Genomic DNA, 25,119 nt, shown 5'->3' with positions numbered 1-25,119 from the left:
AATTAAGCCCCTAAGTAATGGGCCAAATTGGTTATACTCAGAATGCTTAGAACAATCAAATGAATTTTTAAATTTTATTCTCAATGTAAAACTGAAGGTTGGAGATGGGGAGGATGGGGCGAAGAAGATGTAAGAGAACTGGAAATAAGCAAATTTCACACAAATCAGACCATCCTCATTTCTAGATTTCATGTGTTAGTGACCTGAAATTCTAGTTATTCTACAAAATGCCTAAAATGATTAATAAGAAAGATGTAGAATGTCAAACAAAATGTTAGCATTACTTGAATGGAAAAAATTAAAAAAATATAACTCTAAAATCATTTTTTAACTAAAAAGCAAGCAGACAAAGCTTGGTCTTAAAGAGAGTGATACACACACACACACACACACACACACACACACAAAATTGACAATGAAAATCAATACACATCTATTAAATATCTACTAAATATTCAGGTCAGTACTCAGCCCATTGAAAGTAGTAAAACTAGGATTACCAGTTGTAAAGATCAAAAAGATCCCTATCAATATTAGACAGAATTTTTTTAAGAAATTATTTTGAAAAGTTTTTTTTAATTTATATTAGACAAAAGTTAAAGAATAATGATATTTACTTTTCCTAATGGGAAAAAATATACCCCTAGTGGTTTAAAAATTGTGAACTAGAAAATTTCATGTTTCATTTTGGAAAGCTAGTGTAAAAATCCTGTAAGTAATTACCTGCCCAACTCTTCCTGGATGTTTCAAGGCCAAGCCTCCACTGGAGACTGCAGCAGCAACATTCCCTTCATGGTCCACAACCACAGCGCCCACCGTGTCCAAAGTGCCTGAGTCATTTTCCTGTAGGGCAAAAGGGGCATGAGTATGGAGCAATCTGATGTGACTACATAGCACTTTTCAGTAAAATCACAACTATATCTGAACTCATCTCCTAAAATTATCTATTAGCAAGTTGCCATTTAAATCCTGTGTAAGTCAAAATGTATTTTCCCCTAAAACATCCTGAAAGCAAGGGGTCTCTAACAATAATTTATTTTCCTTTAATAAGACTAATTATGTACATATATATGTATGTGTATATATATATACATATTGGGTGTGTATATTAGTTGTTGATTGATTTATTTATATGCAGTACTGAAAATTGAACCAAGTGCCTTACACATGTGAGGCAATCGCTCTACTACTGAGCCACAACCCCAGCCCAATAACAGATCTTGCTAATAGGGAAAAACTATCAAATCAATATAAAATACATAGCAGTACCTCCCAAACTCAGGAATTAAGTCTGTGACTGAGAATTTATAGAGAAAAAGATCTGTGGCATAAGTGAGCCAATAAATCCCACTATTAGTATTTTTTAATACTTTATTAGTTGTTGGGGGACCTTATTTTTTTAAAAAAAATGTGCTGAGAATCGAACCCAGTGTCTCACACACACTAGGCAAGCACTCTATCACTGAGCCACAATCCCACCTCTAACATCAGTATTTTTAAAATATGTTATATACAAACTTCAAAAAGTAATATATTCAGCATGGTAAATGAAGAAAATGACATTTACAACCTTGAACTACATCATCATTTTCTCTTATAATTCCTTGTCTGCAATAAACTTTATGGTATGGTCTCTTCTCTGCTACATCATTAATATGTTTGATATATCATTCACGTGTATGGCCAGAAAGTTCTATGTTCTTAGAAGGTAGCTTTGTGTCTCTGTGTCTTGTCCCAGGTCCCACATGTTGAAGACATTTTACATTTAGTGACTATGTGCAGCTGTCTCCTACCACAGAGGTTTCTGGGTCACGTGTGCCATACAAATTACTGGATAAAAAATCAAAATTGTGTGGTGGGGACAAGAAAAAATTTTGTGAAAAAGTAATCTTTTTCTTATATTTTACAAAGGAAGGTTACAGAAGGTCTTTAGGTTAATAGTAGTTACAATAGTGTTCTTAGGCTGACAGTGATTTTCAAACCCTAGACCCTACCGTACTCCCCTTCCCAGCATATGTAAAAGGCACAACCCCAGGTTCAACAAGAATAGTTCCCCTTCCTGTGTGGTTTACTGTTTATACTGCTGAGCAAAACTCTGTACTGAGGTATTCCTGCCTAAAAACAAAGTGACACACCAAGGCAACCACCAAAAATGTCAATTCACTCCTGGAGTCATTTCAGAAGTTGAGTGACATTGAAGGGAGGTTTTAAATATTAGAAGCAAAAGGCAAAAAAAAAGAGTTTTCCTTAAACAAAATGAAGGTAGAGTATGCAACAAAAAAATTAACATTAAATTTGACAGCATCCACTAAATATACTGAAACACTATGATGTATTTACTTTGATAGAAAAAGGTTAACTAGCTGAAATGAGCACCATATTCTTAATCTCTCTTTTAACCACACATGGGGGCCCTCTAGATAATAAATTTGCATGGTCACATCCCAGAATAACAATTTTGCTTATGGCAGGAACCTAAATTTCAAGAATAGGTGCCTGACCACAAACTCATTGAGAAAAGCTTGATCCACTATCTCACTGAACAAGCACAGTTTATATTCTTTTGTGGATAAGATTAAAAACAAAGTACAAAGATTAAAAAAAAAGTTAACTCAAAATGGATCAAGGAGCTTGATATTAAATCAGAGACACGGCATCTGATAGAAGAAAAAGTTGGTTATGATCTACACGCTGTGGGATCGGGCTCCAAATTCCTCAATAGGACACCCATAGCGCTAGAGTTAACAAATAGAATCAACAAATGGGACTTACTCAAACTAAAAAGTTTTTTCTCAGCAAAAGAAACAATAAGAGAGATAAACAGGGAGCCTACATCCTGGGAACAAATCTTTACTCCACACACTTCAGATAGAGCCCTAATAACCAGAATATACAAAGAACTCAAAAAATTAGACAATAAGATAACAAATAACCCAATCAATAAATGGGCCAAGGACCTGAACAGACACTTCTCAGAGGAGGACATACAATCAATCAACAAGTACATGAAACAATGCTCACCATCGCTAGCAGTCAGAGAAATGCAAATCAAAACTACCCTAAGATACCATCTCACTCCAGTAAGACTGGCAGCCATTAGGAAGTCAAACAACAATAAGTGCTGGAGAGGATGTGGGGAAAAGGGCACTCTTGTTCATTGCTGGTGGGACTGCAAATTGGTGCAGCCAATTTGGAAAGCAGTATGGAGATTTCTCGGAAAGCTGGGAATGGAACCACCATTTGACCCAGCTATTCCCCTTCTCGGTCTATTCCCTAAAGCCCTAACAAGAGCATGCTACAGGGACACTGCTACATCGATGTTCATAGCAGCTCAATTCACGATAGCAAGACTGTGGAACCAGCCTAGATGCCCTCCAATAGATGAATGGATAAAAAAAAATGTGGCATTTATACACTATGGAGTATTACTCTGCATTAAAAAATGACAAAATCATAGAATTTGGAGGGAAATGGATGGCATTAGAGCAGATTATGCTAAGTGAAGCTAGTCAATCTTTAAAAAACAAATACCAAATGACTCCTTTGATATAAGGGGTGTAAACAAGGACAGGGTAGGGACGAAGAGCTTGAGAAGAATATTTACAGTAAACAGGGATGAGAGGTGGGAGGGAAAGGGAGTGAGAAGGGAAATTGCATGGAAATGGAAGGCGATCCTCAGGGTTATACAAAATGTCATATAAGAGGAAAGGAGGGGTAAGACAAGAGAATACAAATGGAAGAAATGATTTACAGTAGAAGGGGTAGAGAGAGAAAAGGGGAGGGGAGGGGAAGGGAGGGGAGGGGGGATAGTAGAGAATAGGACAGACAGCAGAATACATCAGACACTAGAAAGGCAATATGTCAATCAATGGAAGGGTAACTGATGTGATACAGCAATTTGTATATGGGGTAAAAGCGGGAGTTCATAATCCACTTGAATCAAACCGTGTAATATGATGTATTAAGAACTATGTAATGTTATGAACGACCAATAAAAATAAATAAATAAATAAATAAATAAATAAATAAATAAATAAAAACAAAGTACAGAAATGCATTAAAAACATTTTACTACAGAAATTGGATAATCTCTAAAGAGAAATATGCCTTAAAGGTGAATATTTGTTTTATTATTCTAATAATTTCTAAGACTTTATCTCCTTACAACATTGGGTACAGAAGTGTCTGTCCATCATCCAGAGGCCAAGTCATATGACTTCTATAGCAGAACTTCTCAAACTTTAATATGCATGCATATCATCTGGAGAATTTGTTTAAAAGCAGATTCTGATGAAGTAATCTCAGAGCTGGCCAAAACTGTATACTAACAACTTTCCAGATAATGCTGATGCTCATCCACAGATCCTACTTTGAGAAACAAGGTGTGATAGCACCCCATCCCATAGGCTCCTCATCAGCCAAACACCTGCTCCAGTCTGAGGAAAACAATATCATAGACACAAAACTACTGAAGGAGAAACTTAGATCACCTAAAATGAACATTGTGCCAATAAAAAAAGATTTGAGTTCTAACTTGTACAACCTTCAATTGGTAGCCTATCACCACTATTATACCACCAGGCATATAAAGTATTGATCCTGCACTGATGCTGCACAGTTTTCTTTGTTGAAATAGATAACTCCCATACTTAACTTTTCTCAAGAACAACAACAGAAAAGCTAAGAAAGGGTATTTTTTCCCTAAGATTATTTTGTAGAGGTGGAAATGTAGTTCAATCACAGAGTGCATAACACCCTGAATTCCAGCACCAGGAAAAATAAAATAAAGTTGCTTAAGATTATTTTTGGAAATGTTTTATTGAGGGATATATATCAGAAATCACTTCTTGCCTTTTTTCCCAGTTATAAAGTTCTGGAAACATTCACATACTATTTTTTCTTCTAGTCCAGGTACAATGTAAAATAAAGGTTACTATCTTCATCTATCCCTGCAGAGAAGGGTAATTGCTTCTAGTGAATAATCAAATTATAGCTTTCCTATTTCACCCTCTGTTCTATGGAGTAATGTCACTTCTCTTACTTTTTAATTGACCAAAAAAGTTTTATATATATATATATACATATGTACACACACACACATACACACATACACTGTACAACATGTTTTAATGTAAGTATAGGTTGCAGAATTGCAAAATCAAGATAATTAACAGATGTATAATCTCACATATATAATTTTCTGTGTTTTGTATGTAAAGTGGGGTATGGATCCTTAATATCCACCCCGACTCCATTTCTTAGTGGTGCTAGGGATCAAACTCAGGGCCTAATGCATGCTAAGCAAGCACTCTATAACTGTGCTATACCCATAGTCCCTAAAATCTACTCATTTAAGGATTAGTTCTTTTTTATCAACTGCAGCTGCTGATTTTATCCAAGCATTCTGCAAAATAGAATTTTCCAGTCACAACATATATATATTGATACACATATATTACCTATAAAACAATTCTCCTAGCATTTCAATCAGGACATGGTAAACTACTGGAACTTTCATGCCTAACAAAACTACTGCAGAGAGATACAAAAACTAATGTCAATATAACTCGATTATAAATAGATGAATTTATTTAACTTGGTTTTAAAAAATGAAAAATCATGCAAAAAAACAGAGGATTCTGTTCCAAATAAAGCTACATATTCCTAAGGGTATGTAACACCTGCAAAATTCAGAATTACTTCATAAATATTCAAGAATTATTTCATAGACTTCACATACTGCAAAGCAAATTTAAGGATGATGAAGTAATATTTAAGCATTTTTATGAAGTGCAGATAAATTAAGTGAAAGACAAACATTGGTAGTTTTTCCATAATAATTTCACAGAGCTCATTTGTATGGGAATGAAATCTTGGGTTAAAAAACACACAATGACTGTTACTATATAGAGCTACCATTACACCCTTACACTCCATAAATACTTAAAAATACATCACCACACAGATACACATGTGCCTATTGTCCCTGACTGAAACATGCTATTTATATTACTTTTGTGATAAAATTGTGACTAAAAAGCAACTGTATAAACTATAGTTCCCTGCAGAACAAACACATGTACATAAAGCTCACACAGAAAATATAAGTGTTGTAGAAAATATAGAAATAAAATTCTCTTAATGTAACCATAAAATAATGGTAATCACTTCTGGTTTTCTCTACTCCAAAACAGAGATAGCAATTACACAGTTATTGTAAGAATCAAAGGAAGTAACATATGTAAACTACACTACAAAGAACGAATTTCTTGAAACAAGATACTTCCCACCAAAAAGTACACCTCTAGTCTGCTTTCTAACTGAAATATGCCACAACACACCATTCTATCACTTGTCATCACTTGTCTCATTAACATGGTCTTTCCTTTGCACAGAATTACTCAAATATCAAATAGCTAAAATACAAGAATTAATATTAAAAGTATGAGTGCATCTTAAAATTGATGTCATGGGATTATCCTAATATAATAATAAAAAAGGAAATGACACTTTTTAAAAAAAATATGCCAAGTTTCTTATATACTTTTATTAAATTTAAGAGCAGCATTATAACCAGCATAAGCCTCCACTTATGCAGATCAGTGTGCCCTACATGACAATACAATAATATCTCCATAAAGCTTTAATATACCTGAGTATCTGAAACAAGGAAAGATGGCTCTAGACACAGGAGATCTAACCTGGTTCTGTTTAACTCCCACAAATCAGCCCCTGACAATGGAGCCACTGTGGGCTAAAGCATATCAACTATGGGTAAACAAAGCCTAATTTAGTTAGAATTATCAGCATTCTCTTCTGTGTCTGAATTGACTGAAACCAGGGAAAATCTGGATGTAGAAATATCCAATGATTTTTCCCTTTCCTCTATAGAAAATCATCCTCTGCTGACCAAAACCACAAACAATGATTCTTGTAAGCTATAAGAATCTTTCTGTAGTAGGCATGCATTAATCATTTTTGCAGTACAGTTCAAATGACTACCAAACATATTTAGAACGGAGAATAAAACTTCATACTACATAAAACCCCTTATTTATTTCTTAAATTAAGAAAAGTTAGAATCTTTCAGCTTAACATAAAAATAAAGTGTATGAACCATGCTTTTATTGGGGATTTCATGTGATCTGTATTATAGCTTGAGTTATAAATTTATACCATAACAAATTTCTGGGGGATTACCTAAAAAACTCAAATGCTTAAAGACAGCAAAGGATAATGCTATTCAACTGGTAGAATTTTTATCCAGTATTCTGGGGCTTACATCATTACAGGTAGAAAAGGTAATGGTATTAATATTGTTTTTAAAGAAAATCTTTCAAATGTGAATTTTAGTGTTTTTTTTCTCTTTAAAACAGAATAGTTGGAAAGTTTTAGTGTATATGTCTAGTGAGTATGTGTAAGTGATGGCACAGACCAGATGAATACACTCATAACATAGATTATTCCACAAGTGAATAGTAAAACCACCATAAGTAGTTTTATGCAGCTTTAAATCATTTTTATTCTTAATCAGATGCTGATTATATTTAATTTATACCCACAATGAAGTACTGGGATGATATGAACTAGATCTAAACTGCATTTATCCTATCAAAATACTTAAAATATCACATCTCAAAGACTTCAAAAATCAGTTTAAACATTTAATAATAAATATATCCAATTTAGCTTCTGGAATTTTTATGGAATAAATGCCAATCACAGCTTTCTAATTCTAAATCAAAATTTTAAAATTCAACATTAAACATAAATCTAGCTATGACCTAGCAACTAAATTGTATTAACTAAGAGAAATCTAAATGTGTACATATAATACAAAGATTTGTGAAGAATGTCCATAACACCTTTATTTGCAATTGCCAAAACCTGGAAATAACTCAGGTGTCTATCAACAGAAGAACAAATTAAAAAAAAAAAAACTATGATATCACCAATAGTGGAGGATTGTTCAGCAATAAAAAGGAACTAATAATACATACAACAACATGGATAATGTTTTAGACATATGCTGATTAAAAGAAGCTGGATACAAAATAATACATAATACATGTTTTCATTTATATGAAGTATGACAACAGGTAAAATTGTGGTGAAAAGAATCGGGGAAGGGTTGTCTTGGGATGGAGGAGCTTTAATGATAGAGGGACATAAAGAAACTTTCTGGAATAATGGACATATTCTGTATCTGATAGAAGTGTGGGTTATTTGATTATATACACCTGTCAAAACTCATTAAACTGTACAAATAAATGTATGCATTTTACTCTATGGAAATCTTACCTTTAAAAATAAGAAAAAAAATTAACAGTTATATAAATTTAAAGAACACAACAAAGAATTTAAAACATCAAACCCTGAACAAATTTTCCAATATTTTTTATGTACATAAAAGACATTTAATACACATTTTATTATAATTCTAAGCAAAAGAGAAAAAAGGTGATGGGAAATACAAAATAAATGTGACGAGATATGGATGAGAGAATATACTATGTCTACTTAGAGAAAATAGGCATAACAAAGGGGAGAAATATTTAAAGAAAAAATGGCTCAAAATTTTCCAGAACTGATGGAAAACAAGAATCTATCTCCAAGAAGTTAAAGGAAAGGAGCCAGACAGAAAAAGAAAGATCACCAAAATGACAGGTAAAATCCCAAAAGCTCAATTTGCAGAAGAGAGTGGTTAGCATGATTTCTTTAAAGAAATGATTAATCAACAAAACTTCCTTTTAGGGACAGAAATTAATTAAAGACATTTGTAAGTATATAACCAAAGCAATTTTTTTTCTTTTTTTTTTAAGAGAGAGTGAGAGAGGGGAGAGAGAGAGAGAGAGAGAGAGAGAGAATTTTTTTTAATATTTATTTTTTAGTTCTCGTCGGACACAACATCTTTGTTGGTATGTGGCGCTGAGGATCCAACCCGGGCCGCACGCATGCCAGGCGAGCGCGCTACTGCTTGAGCCACATCCCCAGCCCCATAACCAAAGCAATTTTACCACCAAAAGACCTTCATTTAAAGAAGTCTCATAGGGCCATTCTATTTAGTACTGCAACCTGACCTGACCTCCTCCTAGATTCCTTCCTACCAACCATTTGTGAACACACCTAATCCCCCTTTCTTTGCTCAACTGTATCTTTTTCCCCCATAATGTCTCATATCTCTTTCTACAATATTAATTTTTGTATCATGCAAATAGCATATTATTACTTTCATAGCATTTTAATCTTCTATCTCCCCTACAACACTGTAAGCTACACAAAAACAAGAGGAACAATGAAGATATATCAATATCAAGCTTTTAAGACAGATAAATGGTTTCTACATGTTATATGTTGAAAGTTTAGATTTACCAAGAAAACATAACAATTCTAAATTTGTATCTACTTTAAAAACTGCCTCAAATTTAAAAAGCAAAACAAAAACAGAGCAAAAAGGAAAAAATCAATAAACCCATACTCTATAATGAGACATTTCAACATATTTCTCTCATTTCTGAATAGGTCAAGGAAGCAAAAACATTAAGAAATATTTGTGAAAAGCACATTATAAACACTTGAGTTGATAAGCATTATAGAACTATGAACTCAACAATAAGAGGGAAAATATTACTTATAATCTCATATGAACATTTATAACAAATGAACCACACATTAAGATATAAACTAAATCACATCAAATTTCAAGAAACAATATCAAATAGGACATACTCTCTATTAAACAATCAACTTAGAATTCAATAAAAGTAGAAAATTAAAAAACAAGACACTTATAAATAATTTATGGATTAAATATCTACATGGAAACAAAACCATTTAATAATGAATAATAACAATATAATACTTCAAAACTTGTAGGATATAATAAAAGGGGAAAATTATAACCAAAATATTGATATCAAAAGAACAGAAAATTAGTAAGTTAACTGACCAACCAAATAAGACAGAGATGGGGGAGGGAGGAGGGAAGAGAAAGTGCAAGGGAATGAAATTGATCATTTATGTGAGATTTATTATTTTATGTTCAGATATAAATTTGGCACAATGAATCCCCTAATATGTATAATAATAATGCAGCAATAAAAAACAAATGTTACAAAAACAAGTTAAAGAACAAGGTAAATACAAAATCTAGAAAAAGGAAAAAATGGAAATAAAATATCAACAAGGGAGAAATATAAAGAGATCAGAAAAGACAAAGCTGGGTCTGTGAAAAAACTACTTGCTGAATGAATAAACTGAATGAATTCAACATGACACGCAATTGTTCTCTCTGTGTATCACTAAAATTCCAGCAGAGGTCTGTCCCTCCTGTCTACGCCTTCAATACTAGCCAGTGCTTTCTCTGCTTCATTTGTACTCCATCCAGTAAAATGTCACTTTCCACACTAATCCTCATTCCCCAGCACACATACACACATTAAAATACCACCCATCCTCAAGTCCTGTGACCTCAAATAACTACATAAAAGGTTTCCTGAGTCTTCCCAAACACAGTGGAAGCTTTTTTGCCTTTAAACTCCTAAAACATTCTCTTCATCTCACTCTAAGAAGACTATACATTCGCTTGTTCTGGGATCTTTTGTAGTTTATCTTGCCCCTCATGTACCTGGAAGCAATAAATAACAAAGTCATTTGTAAAGAAATGAAATTAATGTTTTTATTAGAACCTTATCAATAACTCAAGCTTTGTACCCTCTGAAATGACATCTCACTCAGTTTGTATGCATGATCCAAACCTAGCCTATCTATAAGCTATTTCCCTGCTATTACACACAGATCTTTCATATTTAGTTCTTCCCTAAATGTAATTCTTACACACATCACTCCTAAGTGAGTTCTGTCCCCAAAACAAGTCTTTAAACAACTGCTGAGAAATCTTTGGCTGATCTCTATGAAAACTGAACTGAAGTCAAGATTCATTTCTCACAATATGAGTGATCCCTCTTTCAGGAATTTTTTCATGTTCTTTGGCCTACTGTTCAAAAAAACACACTTCAAAGGCTCTAACTATCAAACATGAAGCCTCTTACTTTATCTATAAAGAAATTATACATCTTGATATTGGTCACATTTGATGCTTTAATTAGTAATACTTCCTTACTGTCTTCTCATCCTCTAAAGTCATTTGGCATCACACTCTTCTCAATTTTGACTAATTCAGTTTTCTTTAAATTTTTTTTTAATACTCATACTCTACTTTTGTTTTATCCACTGGAGAGCTGGTCATCCTTTACCACAATCAGTCATCACCATCTGGGAAATATATTCCAGAGAGAATGAAAATCAAGGCTATTTGGAAGTTTTATTTCACAGAAGCATGTTTATAATAGTACTTCAATGTCAGAAATAACACAATAAAGTTACCAACAAACTCACTAACAGAATATGAATTCATTACTTGGGTATATTTAAAAACACATAAATAAACAAGCTAAGACTTTGCTAATTAAATAGACAGCAACAAACTCTTTATAAGAGCAGGCAACCTTTTTCAATTTAGTAGTCCAATTTAGCTCTTTCTAGGAACACCTGGCCATGGTCTGGACCTCTGGTCTTTCTTTCATTTTAGGGCATACATTTACCTTCTCTGGATAAAATTACACTTTTTCTTTTAAATGCCAGAGCTCCACTGGCCTTTGAACTAAGTCTTAAAGCAGTGGGGAATAACAGATAAAGGACTAGAAGGTAACACAGACAATCTGGATTTTATCCCTGCCAATGAAACACCATGACAATTAGGATGGGTCACTTAACCTGGATTTAAATTGGACCCTCTCTAGACTGAAGAAAAATATTTGATACTGACTTAATAATACAGTAATAAATTACTTAATTTGATGTGAGATGTTTAAAGTACATCACATCTATCTGGCCACATAATTATGAGTAAACCATAAAATTAGAAATTGTTGAATCACAACTATATTCAACTAAATAAACATATTAAAAAGCAAAGGGAAATAATTTTTTAAAAAAGCAGTCAATAGGGAAGAAAAATGCCTATATATTCTTTTTCCTTTCCCTCAATTGATAAAATCTTCTTCCCCGCAAATGGACCTTTATTTTTTTTATTTATATGTGGTGCTGAGAATAGAACCTAGTGCTTCACCCATGCTAGGCAAGTGCTATGCCACTGAGCCACAACCTCAGCCCAATTGATAAAATCTTATTAGAAAGTAGAGATAAATAAAAGAATTGAAAGAGTAGGAAAAGAGCTAAGTATATTCTAGGATATAAAATATAATCTAATTATGATAGCACTATATCCTAGAAAATTTAATATAGTTCAAATTAACTTCAATAATGTCTTCAGAGATTCCCAACACTTAAAAGCCTGTGATGAATCCAAATATGGAACAGGCACCGTATTTCAAAACATTATTTTCATTTGGTCCTAAACACAGTTAGCACAAATTAGTGTAGCAAGGGGTTCAGGGAGAAACTCTGGCTATGTACTTAATTTCTCTAAGGCCTACTTTACTTTGTTAAATTCTGTACACGTTTTAACTATATCAACTTATAATATTCCTCCACTGGGGATTATAAACTGTTAATACCAAGAGTTTGGTTTGACCAGCAAAGTGTAGTTTTGTTGTTAACAGGTTTTATATTCTAAATACCCTAAAATAGAGCAAATATTACCAATCAGCCCTAGTATCTTCTGCTTGTCCACCTCTTCATATAAAAAGCTATGGCACAAAGAAGTTCATCTATTTACAGATTTAAAAACTTTTTTAAAAAAAATTTTTATAGTTGTAGATGGACAGAATGCCTTATTTTATTTGTTTATTTCAATGTGGTGCTGAGGATCGAAGCCAGAGCCTCACACATGCTAGGCAAGTGCTCTGCCACTGAGCTACAGGCCCAGCCACTAAACCTAGGACTTTTATCCTTTTAGTTTTAATTCTTCTCTTTCCATAAAGCCTGCCATGAAAAACTGAGAAGAGTTTAGAAGGATTTCTTCATTCAGTTTATCCCATAGCTCTCAATGATGATTTCACTGCTTTAGCATACTCCAAATGATATGATTTCCTTTAATGTTTAATTCCCCTGAGTCAAATACATTAAGGCTAGGACCTGAACCCCATATGCTCTCTTTACTCCCTAAAACTATTTTTTAAACTTCACATAAAGGAGCACTCTATTGCTAGTGATAATGTTGAGGCCAAAAGTAAAACAGGTACTCGATAAGAAAACTGCAGGTTACATGAGGCCATGACCTGTGGTGGAAAGACTAGTGAAGTCTGTTCAAATCTCAAGGCTGGGGAATTTCTCATAACCTCAGGCTACAGGGATTAATGAAGCAATAAAAAATGCAGCACTGCCTGTCCCTGGAACTAATGATCCAAAAAGTATATTTTGCAAAATTTAACATTTCCTCACAAAAAGATGACAATGCTTAAAAAAATGAAAATGCTTTTGACAAAGCCAAACACACACACACACACACACACACGTACACACAATGATATATTTGTGATTTGTGTCTGCACTCAATCATAAATTTGTCTGAGCTTGCAAGGCAATTCACATTCTATAAAAGCTCTGTTCCCCTTTGGAAAAAAAAAAAATCACACATCCAAAATAAATGTACTAGAAAATGGGTAGGAATTGTTGTTTTGGTGAGTGTCCACTCTTTTTCCTAGGGGAAGGGAAGAGACATGTCTGGAAATACATTTGTAAAAGTGGCATTTTTACCTGCATAACAAGAAAAGCCCTTGGTCAAGTTTATCTAGATGAGCACGCCCCCTTGTGGGCACTTTCTGACTCACCACCTCTTCCAAATGGTAGGTCAAGACTATTTCTATATTTCCCAGCATTCATTTCCTTTGCTTACTAACATATTTTTTAAAATACCTATAATATTGAGGAAGCAATAATATTATTTAATAATATTTTGGACAGTCTACAGTCAGTCTTTATCCCAATTTACAAGCTTATTGTCAATAACTTAAGCATAGCTTTTAGACTAGCATGTTTGAAGCATTTCAACAACAGACCATAAGACTAATGAATAACATTATGTGTTTCTCGTTCAAATTTAATTTTTTTGCTACTATGGATTGAACTCAGGGGCTCTTTACTACTGAGCTACATCTACATCCCCAGCCCTATTTGTTCTTTATTAATAGTATAATTTTTCATTTGTAGAAGTTTAAGCTAGTAATGTTAACAGTAAAAACAGCACTATTTCTAGAGACTGTAATAAGGAATAAAAAATAAATAAAATGCTCTTGCCTCCATGAGTCAACTAAAATATGAGAAAATTATTACTCATACCAATCTCAAAAGGGCAAATGTACAAAGAAGACAATTCAGTTCAACACTTATTGAGTGCCTATTACATATGCTAAGTAGATGAAAGAATTCTATTCTAATTTAAGTGGCATTGGAGCTAGCCCTTAAAAAAGGACTTGGATTAGAATTTCATAAGGCAGATAAGTCGCTGATATTCCATTATTATTATTTACACCATGAAGGGAAAGATAAATGAGCAAAAAACTTAGAATTGAAAACTTTCAATAAATTCATGGAAAACTGAATATTTGGCAAGAGAAAAAACTATTTAAGAATAGAAATAATAAAAATTCTGGAGGCTAAGTTTCAAGATGGTATATAAAGTCAGGATAAAATGTTGGGTTTAATCTACAGACAATAAAGATTCTGTTAAAGTTTCTCTCCAGAAAGCAACAAGAGGAATGCCCATATTTCTTAAAGGAAATGTATCTTGGGATAACAAACAGAATTAAAGAGAAATGGAGCAAGACAAGAAACAGAGGAGCTAGTTGTGAAGGTACTGCAACACTCGAGCCATCAGGCTAAAAAAAGGGGGGGGGGACTCAATGGTGGGAAATAAACCAAAAGAAATTAGCAGTATATTCATAAATCAAAGGTTCCTTGAGCACTAATTACATGTCAAGATGAAAAACTACGATGAATAAAACATATAATTCCATCCTCCTCGACCCTAACTCTACTGAAAAAGAAAAACATTAAATACACACACACACACACACAGCGCCTAATAGAGGAAAAAGTAGGCCCAAATCTCCACCACCTCAGCCTAGGATCTGACATCCTTAACAAGACTCCTAAAGTACAAGAAGTAAAATCAAGAATCAATATATTGGACGGATTCAAATTAGAAAGCTTCTTCTCAGCAAAGGAAACAATAACGTGAGGAGAGCCTACAAATTGGGAGAAAATCTTTACCACATGCACCTCCGATAAAGCATTAATCTCCAGGATATATAAAGAACTCAAAAAAACACCAAAAAAAAAAATAACCCAACCAATAAATGGGCTAAGGAACTGAACAGACATTTCACAGAAGAAGAAATACAACTTTTATCAACAAATATATGAAAAAGTGTTCAACATCTCTAGCAATTAGAGAAATGCAAATCAAAACTACTCTTAAGATTTCATCTCACTCCTGTCAGAATGGCAATCATCACGAATTGCTGGTGGTCTGCAAATTGGTGCAACCACTATGGAAAGCAGTATGGAGATTCCTCAGAAAACTGGGAATGGAACCACCATTAGTCCCAGCTATCCCACTCCTTGATTTATATCCAAAGGACTTTAAATCAGCATACTATAGTGATGCAGCCACAGCCATGTTTATAGCAGCTCAATTCACAATAGCCAGACTATGGAACCAACCTTGGTGTCCCTCAATAGACGAATAGATAAACAAAATGTGGTATATATACTCAATGGAATATTATTCAGCTTTAAAGAAGAGTGAAATTATGGCATTTGCCAGTAAATGGTTGGAGTTGGAGAATATCATGCTAAGTGAAACAAGCCAACCCCACAAAACCAAAAGCTGAATGTTTTCTCTAATATGCAGATGCTAATTCACTATATGGCAGGGGAGCACTAGGGAAGAATAGTGTTATCTTATATTAGGTAGAGGGAAGTGATGGGAGCAGGTAGGGGATGTGGGGATAGGAAAGATAGTAGAATTAAACAGACATTATTACTGTGTGCACACATGTGACTACATGACCAATATGATTCTGCAACATATACACTCAGAAAAATGAGAATTATACCCCATCTATGTATATCAAAGTACATAAATGCATTCTACTATGTATAATTAATTAAAACAAATAAAAATTAAACACACACACACTTACAAACAAACAGTAAGAGATGATTGAAGCAGCATAATAGCTTAACAAGGAGAGAAAAGAGCAACAACAACCCCTGGATCTGAAATCACAGGCATCAAAGCCTTGACCCAGGTGGAATCTTGGCAAAGAATGTGACCAGATTGAGAGTGAGAGGGCAAAAGATTACAAAGAAGGACAATGCCTGCTTCTGTAGGGTCTATAGGCTCTTTTCAAAAACAATACCTCATTCTTAATCTTAAGAGCAGCTGGAAATGATTGAGTTCCAGCAGGAAGATGATAAAACCAAACTCCATTTTTGAATGACTCAGAAGATGCTGGGTGAGAACTGACTACAATGTACAAAAGTAGTTGTGGGCAGATGGATTAGAAAGCTATCACAATCATCTAGAAGAAAATGATAAAGCTAAACTTTAGAGGGGCTGAATTAGTCTATGACAGAGTTAACAAGTGAAAGGGTATAAAAAGTAGGTAGAAATAGACAATGGGAACAATTTGAAAAATAAAAAAAAAGCAGTGGGAATATAGATTTAGATGCATCAGTTCAAACAAAGCTTCATAGCTGTTGGCAGGTGCTCTGCTAAACAGGGGGAATATAAGAAGAAGGCACTTGACTTGAGGAATCTGGCTGCTTGGTGAAAACTTGACCTCTGGACAATGAAAATGAACAGGAGCCAAATCCTGGAGCAAGGAGAAAGAGCTACAACTGCAAGGAGTTGTATTGTACCCAGAGAAGAGCTAAATGAGTGAGACTGGACATACAGTTAACTGAACTCAGTCATGCAATTCCCAATTTCTTCTACAATGTTGTGTTTATTTAAATAATTACTACATGGGTGCTTTTCTAAGCCCACCATGACATACTAGAATAAAGCAATGACCTGTGGCACACACTTGTAATCCCAGCAGCTCAGGAGGCCGAAGCAAGAGAATCACAAGTTCAAAGCCAGCCTCGACAACTTAGTGAGGCCCTATCTCAAAATAAAATATAAAGAAGAGCTGGGGATGTGTTTAAGTGTCCCTGGGTTCAATCCCTGGCACCAAAAATAAATAAATAAATACATACATACATACATACATACATACATACATACACACATAAATACACAAATACATAAATGGATAGATAAACGACAGATAAATAACCAACTTCAATAATGGCCCAATAGCTTACTCATCCAGAAAAATGGTAGAGTCTCTAAGAATCTGATCCCTCAAAGCATCTAATGTCAGTTAGGTTTAGGATGCACTAGAATAAAGAATCCCTTAATGAGAGAATAAAGAGTATGGACAAACTCCATATTGCCAATGAAAATGTAATAGATAGTTATTAAACTAAAAAGCACCATGAAAATTCAACATGCCAACTTTGCCCAGAGGAAATTAAAGCCAGGTTCAATGTTTGCCCTAGGTAGAACTCTTGGTCTCCTATACCTCAACTTATACCCTACAATATCCCCTCAACTTCTCAAGTATTTCTATAGTTTAATTTTATTTTTTTATGTGGTGCTGAGGATCAAACCCAGTGCCTCACATGTGCAAGGCAAGCGCTCAACAACTGAGCCACACCCCAGCCCTCTATAGTTTAATTTTAAATAGTTCCTCACATCTGACTATTTATTCAAAATCTTCTAGGCCAATTAAATAAGTGGTAACTAACTCAACCATGCCTTTATTTGTTTTCCTCTGTGTCCATATTTATTTGCTACTGAAAATTAAAATAGCACATCAAAATTTCCTTTTATTGCAACTCGAGTTTTTGAAAACCAGAAAACCTAATTCTCCACTCTAATTATTACACTCTAATCAAACTACTCAATATTCTATTTATATCTCTTCCAGTTCCTGAGTTTTATTTCATGGATTTCAGGCTTCTAAAATCCACAGGAAGACTTGAGACCTATTGGTACTTCTTTGGGTCAAACAGAAAAGTAAAACTAAAGTATAATAAAATTATTTATATACAGTTTAACTGCATACATTCCTTATAAATTACTGGCATTAAGGCATGAAGAGATCCTCAACACAAAAATTTTAAAAAGGAGAAAGAGATGCAAAAGAATAAAGACATCATACATAAGCTAATCAAAATCACTGGTATGTGGTCTAAGCATAGAGAAACATGCCTAAAATTACCATCATGAAGAACAAGATAAAATTTATGCCTATATTGACTCTGTGTCATAATCATTCCCTATTCTAGCATTCTCAGAAGGATCCCATCCATGATATATGCAATAACTGCAGGTACATTTGAATGATAACACTTTGTGATTCACTCTGAACCTCCCTTAAGATTGCTATCTTTTTGTTGTTCTCTTTCAAGCTGGGAAAAATCTTATACTTAGGAGATATCTTCATTTGCCACACATTCTTTTCGTGCAAATAACAATGTACAAACTCCTTGCTGCCTGTAGAGAAAACCACTTCTGACTTTCTGAAAGATCTTCTCACTTCTGTCCTGTGGTTGGGGTAGACCTTCTGGCAGAGGGGAATTGCATTTAGCATGAGGATTTAGTGTCAAGTTATGAAGCTGCTTTATTAGCATTTCTGAACTGACTAAATGAGGGGTCACTGAATCTTTGGGGGAACTTTTTTCATTTTCAGACATTAGAAAAGACTCCTAGGTCAAGCTTGGGTTAAACTTTTGCAATGGGTCCATCAGGAGGTAAGTTGAACCATTAAAAGTTGCTCTGAGGTTGCCTGGGAGGAAAAAAACCAATCATGCCTTTAAAAACTAAGTTTTCCTTCAAGCTAATTAAGCACTGGTTCTCATCTTCTGATTTAAAAATATTCTTGTAAATATCTCTGAATGTGAACTTGTGTTTGTGGCATGTGTACACACGTACATTTGTCTTTTCATTTATTGTTTATTCTGCTAGATTTTTTTGGTTATACATGTGTCAATGATCAGCATGTCTATAAGGGGTCAATTCAGGTCATAGTGCATGGTGATATCATGATAACATAATAAGACATATTTGAAAGTTCCCTTAAAATTTCAGGTTCTTAACACCATGGCTTATGCCAGTTTCTATCTACACCTCCAATGAAATACCATTAACTGGGGGTATTTCCTATTAGGAAAACTACAATATGGTGATTTCTGTATTACATGCAAGATCAACTAGGACTATTCCAATGATAAGGAAAGAATGCTCTTTTTTTCCCTCCATTGATTCTGTTAAATACTAAAAATTACAAGAGGCTCTATAAAGCTGTTAAATACTAAAAATGAGGAAGGATTTCCAAAGCTGACAATATCTGATATTAACTTATAACAAGTATTCTGGAAAACCTTCAGAGTTACCTTCAAACAACAGTTAAGATTTGTTAACACTGGCTTCTTGCCTGAATTTCATCTGGCCTCTAACTTTAAGATCCAGAGATTTAAGGTTTATCTAACTAACTCTTAAGAAAGAGTTGGGAAGAAACCAACCTACTAGCTATTGAATCGTACATGAGAACTTGGAAGTTTTTCCTGAAATATGCTTCAACTGTCCAGTTGTTATGTTTAAAAAATCTGAGATTCGGATACTGATGAATGAACATGCAAAGTACTGCAAATCATGGACATTTAAAGAATCATAATGAAAAGAAATACTGATCATCAAGCTCTATAACCTACACTAATACATAAGGTGATAATACATTTAATTAAGCTATTGCCCTACCTTCTTATCTACATGCAAATCCATACATTCACCCAGGAATCAAGATAGCTTTAGATAAGAAAAATATATATTACCCATAATTAAATAAATAATTTCAAACAGAAAATAACCAGATCATTGGAAGAATTTTCAGTTTTACAAGAAAAAGTGTTATGTATATTTCTTTATACAAAAGAGAAGTCAAGAAAGTTTCCTGCTTTTATTTATTTGAATATCCACATACTAACCATCATCTTGAAAAACACAAGAGGACTGAAGATCAAGTAAAGTAAATGACTCTTTTCCATGCACACATAATGCACAGACATGTACACAAGTACAAATGGAACAATCTGAGGAAAACATGTTTTTTTGTGTGCATTTATTTTCTTTGATCTTAACCTACCTCTCACCCAAAAAATACAGTGATTTAGTATGATACAGCTAAGCGTTTACATAATAATTTCAAGATGGTGGATAAAAGGGAAAAATGTTACCCACAATATACTTCAAAAGAATAGAATATATTTATATGAAGTGCACAAAGCAAGGCCCAACGTTTCCTTTCTGAAACATGTGGCCAATTTGATGTCTCTATGTGGTGGCTAAAGAACACAAAATTAAAAGTTGTAGCATCTCTTTAGAGTGGTTTTGAACACACAACATGGTATAAGAGCACCAAAAGCATTGCAAATATTTCTTAATTTGTTTATTAGAAATTGAAGAATTTGAAAGATATTAACATATATTCAAAAAGATATGATTAACTTTCATTTCACTATCCTATGTAAGTACTTCTTTACCTAAAAACCAATAAAATTAATTGAAAACTTAAATTGCTTCATAAAAGTGGTTGAGGGAGGCAAAGACTAACTATGAATATTCAACTGTAAAATCTGTTATTAAAGAAAAAGAGATGGAAACTATTTAGGCAATATGCCTGTGAAAAAATGAAGAGAAAAAGAGACTTACAACATCAAAAATGTTGAGATCAAACAATACCCCCAACCTCCTTTAATACTCTAAGAGTCCCTTCCAGTCATATTCAGGAGTAGCTATTTGAAACTGATATTTATGAAATCTAGGTTATGGTGTTCATTGAGTCTGTTTTCTAAATGTGAGGAACTCTGCTTTTATCAATAAATTCTCAGTTATGTAGCAACTCTGTCAGTCCTGTGTTATCAACCAGGTAAAGCAATTGCCCAATGAGTTAACCACTTAATTTCAAGAAAGTTTTCTTCCAAATATGACAAAGTATCAACACAAATACCTTTTACTTTTTGTATCAAAACAAAAAATAAATTTAAAACAAGTAATCACCTCATCACACATACCACAGAACTTATTGATAAGTATTCTAGCAACAGTGAGAGTGTATAGCAATGTTGTCAGGAGCAGTCCAAATGTCAATCTGTAGAAATTAAAAAGGACATGGGAACATGCTGAACCTCACCGTTAATATATGCTCAATAAAACTCAGATTGAAGGAAACTTTGTAGTACAAACAGCCCAGGTTCCTTTATAGAAACACAGTTCTTGCTTTAATAATATATATGAATTTCAGTCATGACAGTTTGATTGAATAATACCAGTACCCCAAACATATAGTTCAAATTTCTGCTACCAGGTTCTATTAATCGTGTATAAATGTATAAAATACAGACTTCACTGCTAGCTCTTCATTTCACCAACCACTACAAAATATCCGATGCACATCATGATCAGTGACCAATCATGTCACAGATTCTTTCCCAGTCTGTCTGTGATGTGTCACTGCACACAGACAGCAAAGCATATGGCTGTGTTGCTTCTTTGTCTTAATGTGATAAATCCACACAATATTTTACAAAAACTGATTACTAAAACAGGAGACTGACCAAAAAAGATGAAAGGAAAGAAATGAAAGGTGATAATGCTAGAGGTCCAATTTGAATGAACGATAAACAGTTACGGAAGAAATAAATCACAGTGCCATTCAAGACTCTAAATATACAGCCAGACAAATGGGAAAAGAATGTCCCCAAAAAAGTGACATTGGCAAAAGTTCCACACTAAAGGAACTTTGGGAGTTATTTTACAACATTGAAAGAGCAAAGGTAAAATGTTAAAAGCTGATCCAAAATTAGCAGTTAAGTAGGAAAATTCACAACAAAAATGATGCTCACTCCATATCTTAAGTTTTATGTCAAGCAGATGACAAGCAATGCTCAAACTATTCTTGGGGTATTTTTTTAAATAAGAAATAAAAACAATTTCTTGATGTTTCTAATGCTTTAATGAAGTAAACAAATATTGGTTTTACATACTTTTTTTCCATTCCTCTATACTTTCACAACCAACAGTAAAAGAGTTTTTAACATTCTGACAGATATTTAAATGTCATGGAAGAAATATAATTTTTTGCCCATAAGATCACTTGGCATGGTTTCAGCTTATGTCAGTCTCAGGGTCCACCACTACCATGCAAAGTATACAAACTATTTATACACCGTAAGGAAAAGAAAAGTGTAAAGAAAATCCAGAAGAGTTGGATTATCCAAGAGAATAGAACAGAGAGTTAACACTATTATTTTTATATAAAAATATAATAAAAGAGTTAAATAGCAATTTCTTCCTCCTCTAGAATGTCTTCCCTCTGAGTCACAAAAAATAAGTAAGGATGAAACAGAGATGCCAATTACTAACACTAGATGATTACTAAGAATTTTAATTCCTTCTTTTTAATACTATACCTTAAAATGTATATATCTCAAAAGTAGAAATTTTGTTTTATTCAATTTATATGAATACTGTTTAACCAAACATCAATTTGTAGTAATAAGGGACACATTTATTGTGGGAAAGAAAATGACCAAAAACTGTCTCCATTTATACTATATATACACTGTATATCACCCACCTAATAACCAGTTCCATCTCCCTCCATTGATAACAAAACTACTCTTTTGTTTGGGAACAGAATATCACTATTTTCATTTAAAAATAAAAAAGCTGAGACTTCTGATTATTAAACCATTCACAGAATTTACAGAACTGACAGTTAGTTCACAGAATGGAAAGGGTGCTAATTCTTGACCCCATCTCTCTCTTAGTACTCCATGGCAAAACTTCTCAAGAGTTATCTCCACCTTTAATCTCCCTGATCAACTCATTCCACACTACACCAGTCTCCAATTCACTTTGTTAAAGAAACTATACCTGGTCTAGATCAAAAGCCTCCAAATGCCAAATTCAATGGCCAGTCCTCTTTCTATTTAATTATCTTTCCAGCAGCATCTGGTCCAGGTAATAACTTTTTGTATAATGTTCCCCTATTAGCTTTCTAGACACTCTTTCTGATTATACCTGTTCTCACTGGCTGATCCTTCTTTTTTCTTGGCTGGTCCCTCCTCCTCCCAACTTTATGTCGAACTGGCCCAGGATTCAATATTCTGATCCCCTATCTATTCTCACTAAGTGAGCTCAAGTAGTTACATGGATTTATATTCCAATAATTTCCAAATAAGTATCTCCCTTTGTGTTAGTCAGCTAATCTCCCTTTGTTTTAGTCAGCTATTGCACTTCTGTGACTAAAGGACCCCACCAGCATAATTGCAGAGGAGGAAAGGTTTATTTAGGGACTCAAGGTTTCAGAGGGATTAGCCCATAGAAACCTGGTTCATTCCTCAGGGCTTGAGATGAGGTGGAACATCACAGCAGGAAAGCATGATGGAGGGAAGCATCTTATATAATGATCAGGAAGCAGACAGAGAAGGACTCTATTCACCAGATACAAAATATATACCCCAAAGCCATGCCCCCAATGTCCCACCTCCTCCAGCCACTTCCTACCAGGCTTCAGTTACCACTCAGTTAATCCCTATCAGGGGATTAATTCATTGATTGGGTTAGGGCTCTCACAACCCAATCATTTCTTCTCTGAACCTTCTTGTATTATCTCACTTGTGCTTTGGGGGGATACCTCACATCCAAACTATAACACCCTCTCACTCTGCACATAAACAAAAGCTCCTGTCCATCAGCATGGAGCTGTTTATATTAACCAACTCCACAGCTAATATTTCTATCTGCCATAGCAAGCTTTATGCTTTATTTTTATCTTTATGCTTTATTTCTATCTGCCATAGCAAGCTTTCAGTCAGAAATTCTTTTATCCAATATGATGGATGCTTGGTTAAATTTTTCAGAAGTCGAAAATTATTAGGTGAAGCAGAGAATCATTAAAAAATAAATAAATAAAATGCCTGTCATGATTTTTACAAATGTCTTCCAAAGGCCCAGGTGTTAAAGACTTGTTTGAATTGAAATGCATTCTGCTGTCATGTATAACTAATTAGGACCAATAAAAAAGACTTGGTTGAACGTTTGTGGCACTACTGGGAGTTAGTAGAGCCTTTAAGAGGTAGGCCCTAGTAAAAGGAAGTTATTTGGGAGCATGCCTTCAAAGGAGATATTGGGACCCTGACATCTTCTTCTTTCTCTTCACTTCCTGGCTGTCATGAGGTAAGCTATTTCCCCTACCATGTGCCCCCACCATAATGTACTACCAAAAGCAACAATTCAATATAGACTGAAGCCTCTAAAACTGTGATCTAAAATTAACCACTACTCCTTGTAAGTTAGTTTTCTCAGGTATTTTGTCACACTGATGGATAGCTAAACTAATAAAATACCTTGAACATTTTCTTATTGTTTAAAACATACAAGATCATTTATGAGTGAATCTTTTTTAATAGGACCAAGCCTTTTCTTTGAATGTGGTCCTCCAGATATTGTTCCACATCATCTTTCTTGCATGAACTATAACATAACGGACTGTAGGCTGATTTGGAATTGGTTGATCAGGGAGGAAAAAAAGGTAGAAATAACTGTTGAGAATCATCCTATGATTTCAAATTTCATACTACCTAAAACAGAATAAGATAAAGACACTAATAAAGTACTCTAAATGCAGTGTGCATCCAGATTTTTAGGATTTAGTCTTTTATAGCTGGCTTGCCCATACTTAATTCTATAGTAATTTTTAAAATTCCAACTTCACTTTTTCAAGTTATTTTTCAAACAGATTACTTTTTTAATGTTCAGATAAATCTTAGTTTTCAGATAGACAACTCTGTTTTTAAATTCACTATTAACAGTTTACACAAGACTTAACGCATTGTGTAATTACATTAATAAAAAGCAACAAGCACAATGGCATTTAATTCATCTGAAAGGAACAAAAGAGCACAGCACAATAAAAGGTAATTTATTGGCTTTGGGTATTTAAGGTGTTGTTGGCATTAGGTAATATGATTTATGTG

General features: G+C 34.0%; 1 protein-coding gene across 5 annotated transcripts in view; it reads right to left on the bottom strand.

The window, feature by feature from the left end:
- The window catches only part of Tasp1 (taspase 1), a 272,346-nt gene that overhangs the window by 168,457 nt on the left and 78,770 nt on the right, over positions 1-25,119 (bottom strand). For all 5 annotated transcript variants that reach the window (XM_026397660.2, XM_077799754.1, XM_077799755.1 and 2 more), the window contains one exon: positions 724-843. In XM_026397660.2, coding sequence (XP_026253445.2) covers positions 724-843 — 120 coding nt within the window. The remainder of the gene's footprint in view (positions 1-723; positions 844-25,119) is intronic.

This window comes from Urocitellus parryii, chromosome 6 (genome assembly GCF_045843805.1).
Source record: "Urocitellus parryii isolate mUroPar1 chromosome 6, mUroPar1.hap1, whole genome shotgun sequence".
Taxonomy (NCBI): domain Eukaryota; kingdom Metazoa; phylum Chordata; class Mammalia; order Rodentia; family Sciuridae; genus Urocitellus; species Urocitellus parryii.
Note: the sequence above shows the minus strand (reverse complement) of the source record. Positions and strands in the feature narration are given on the sequence as shown.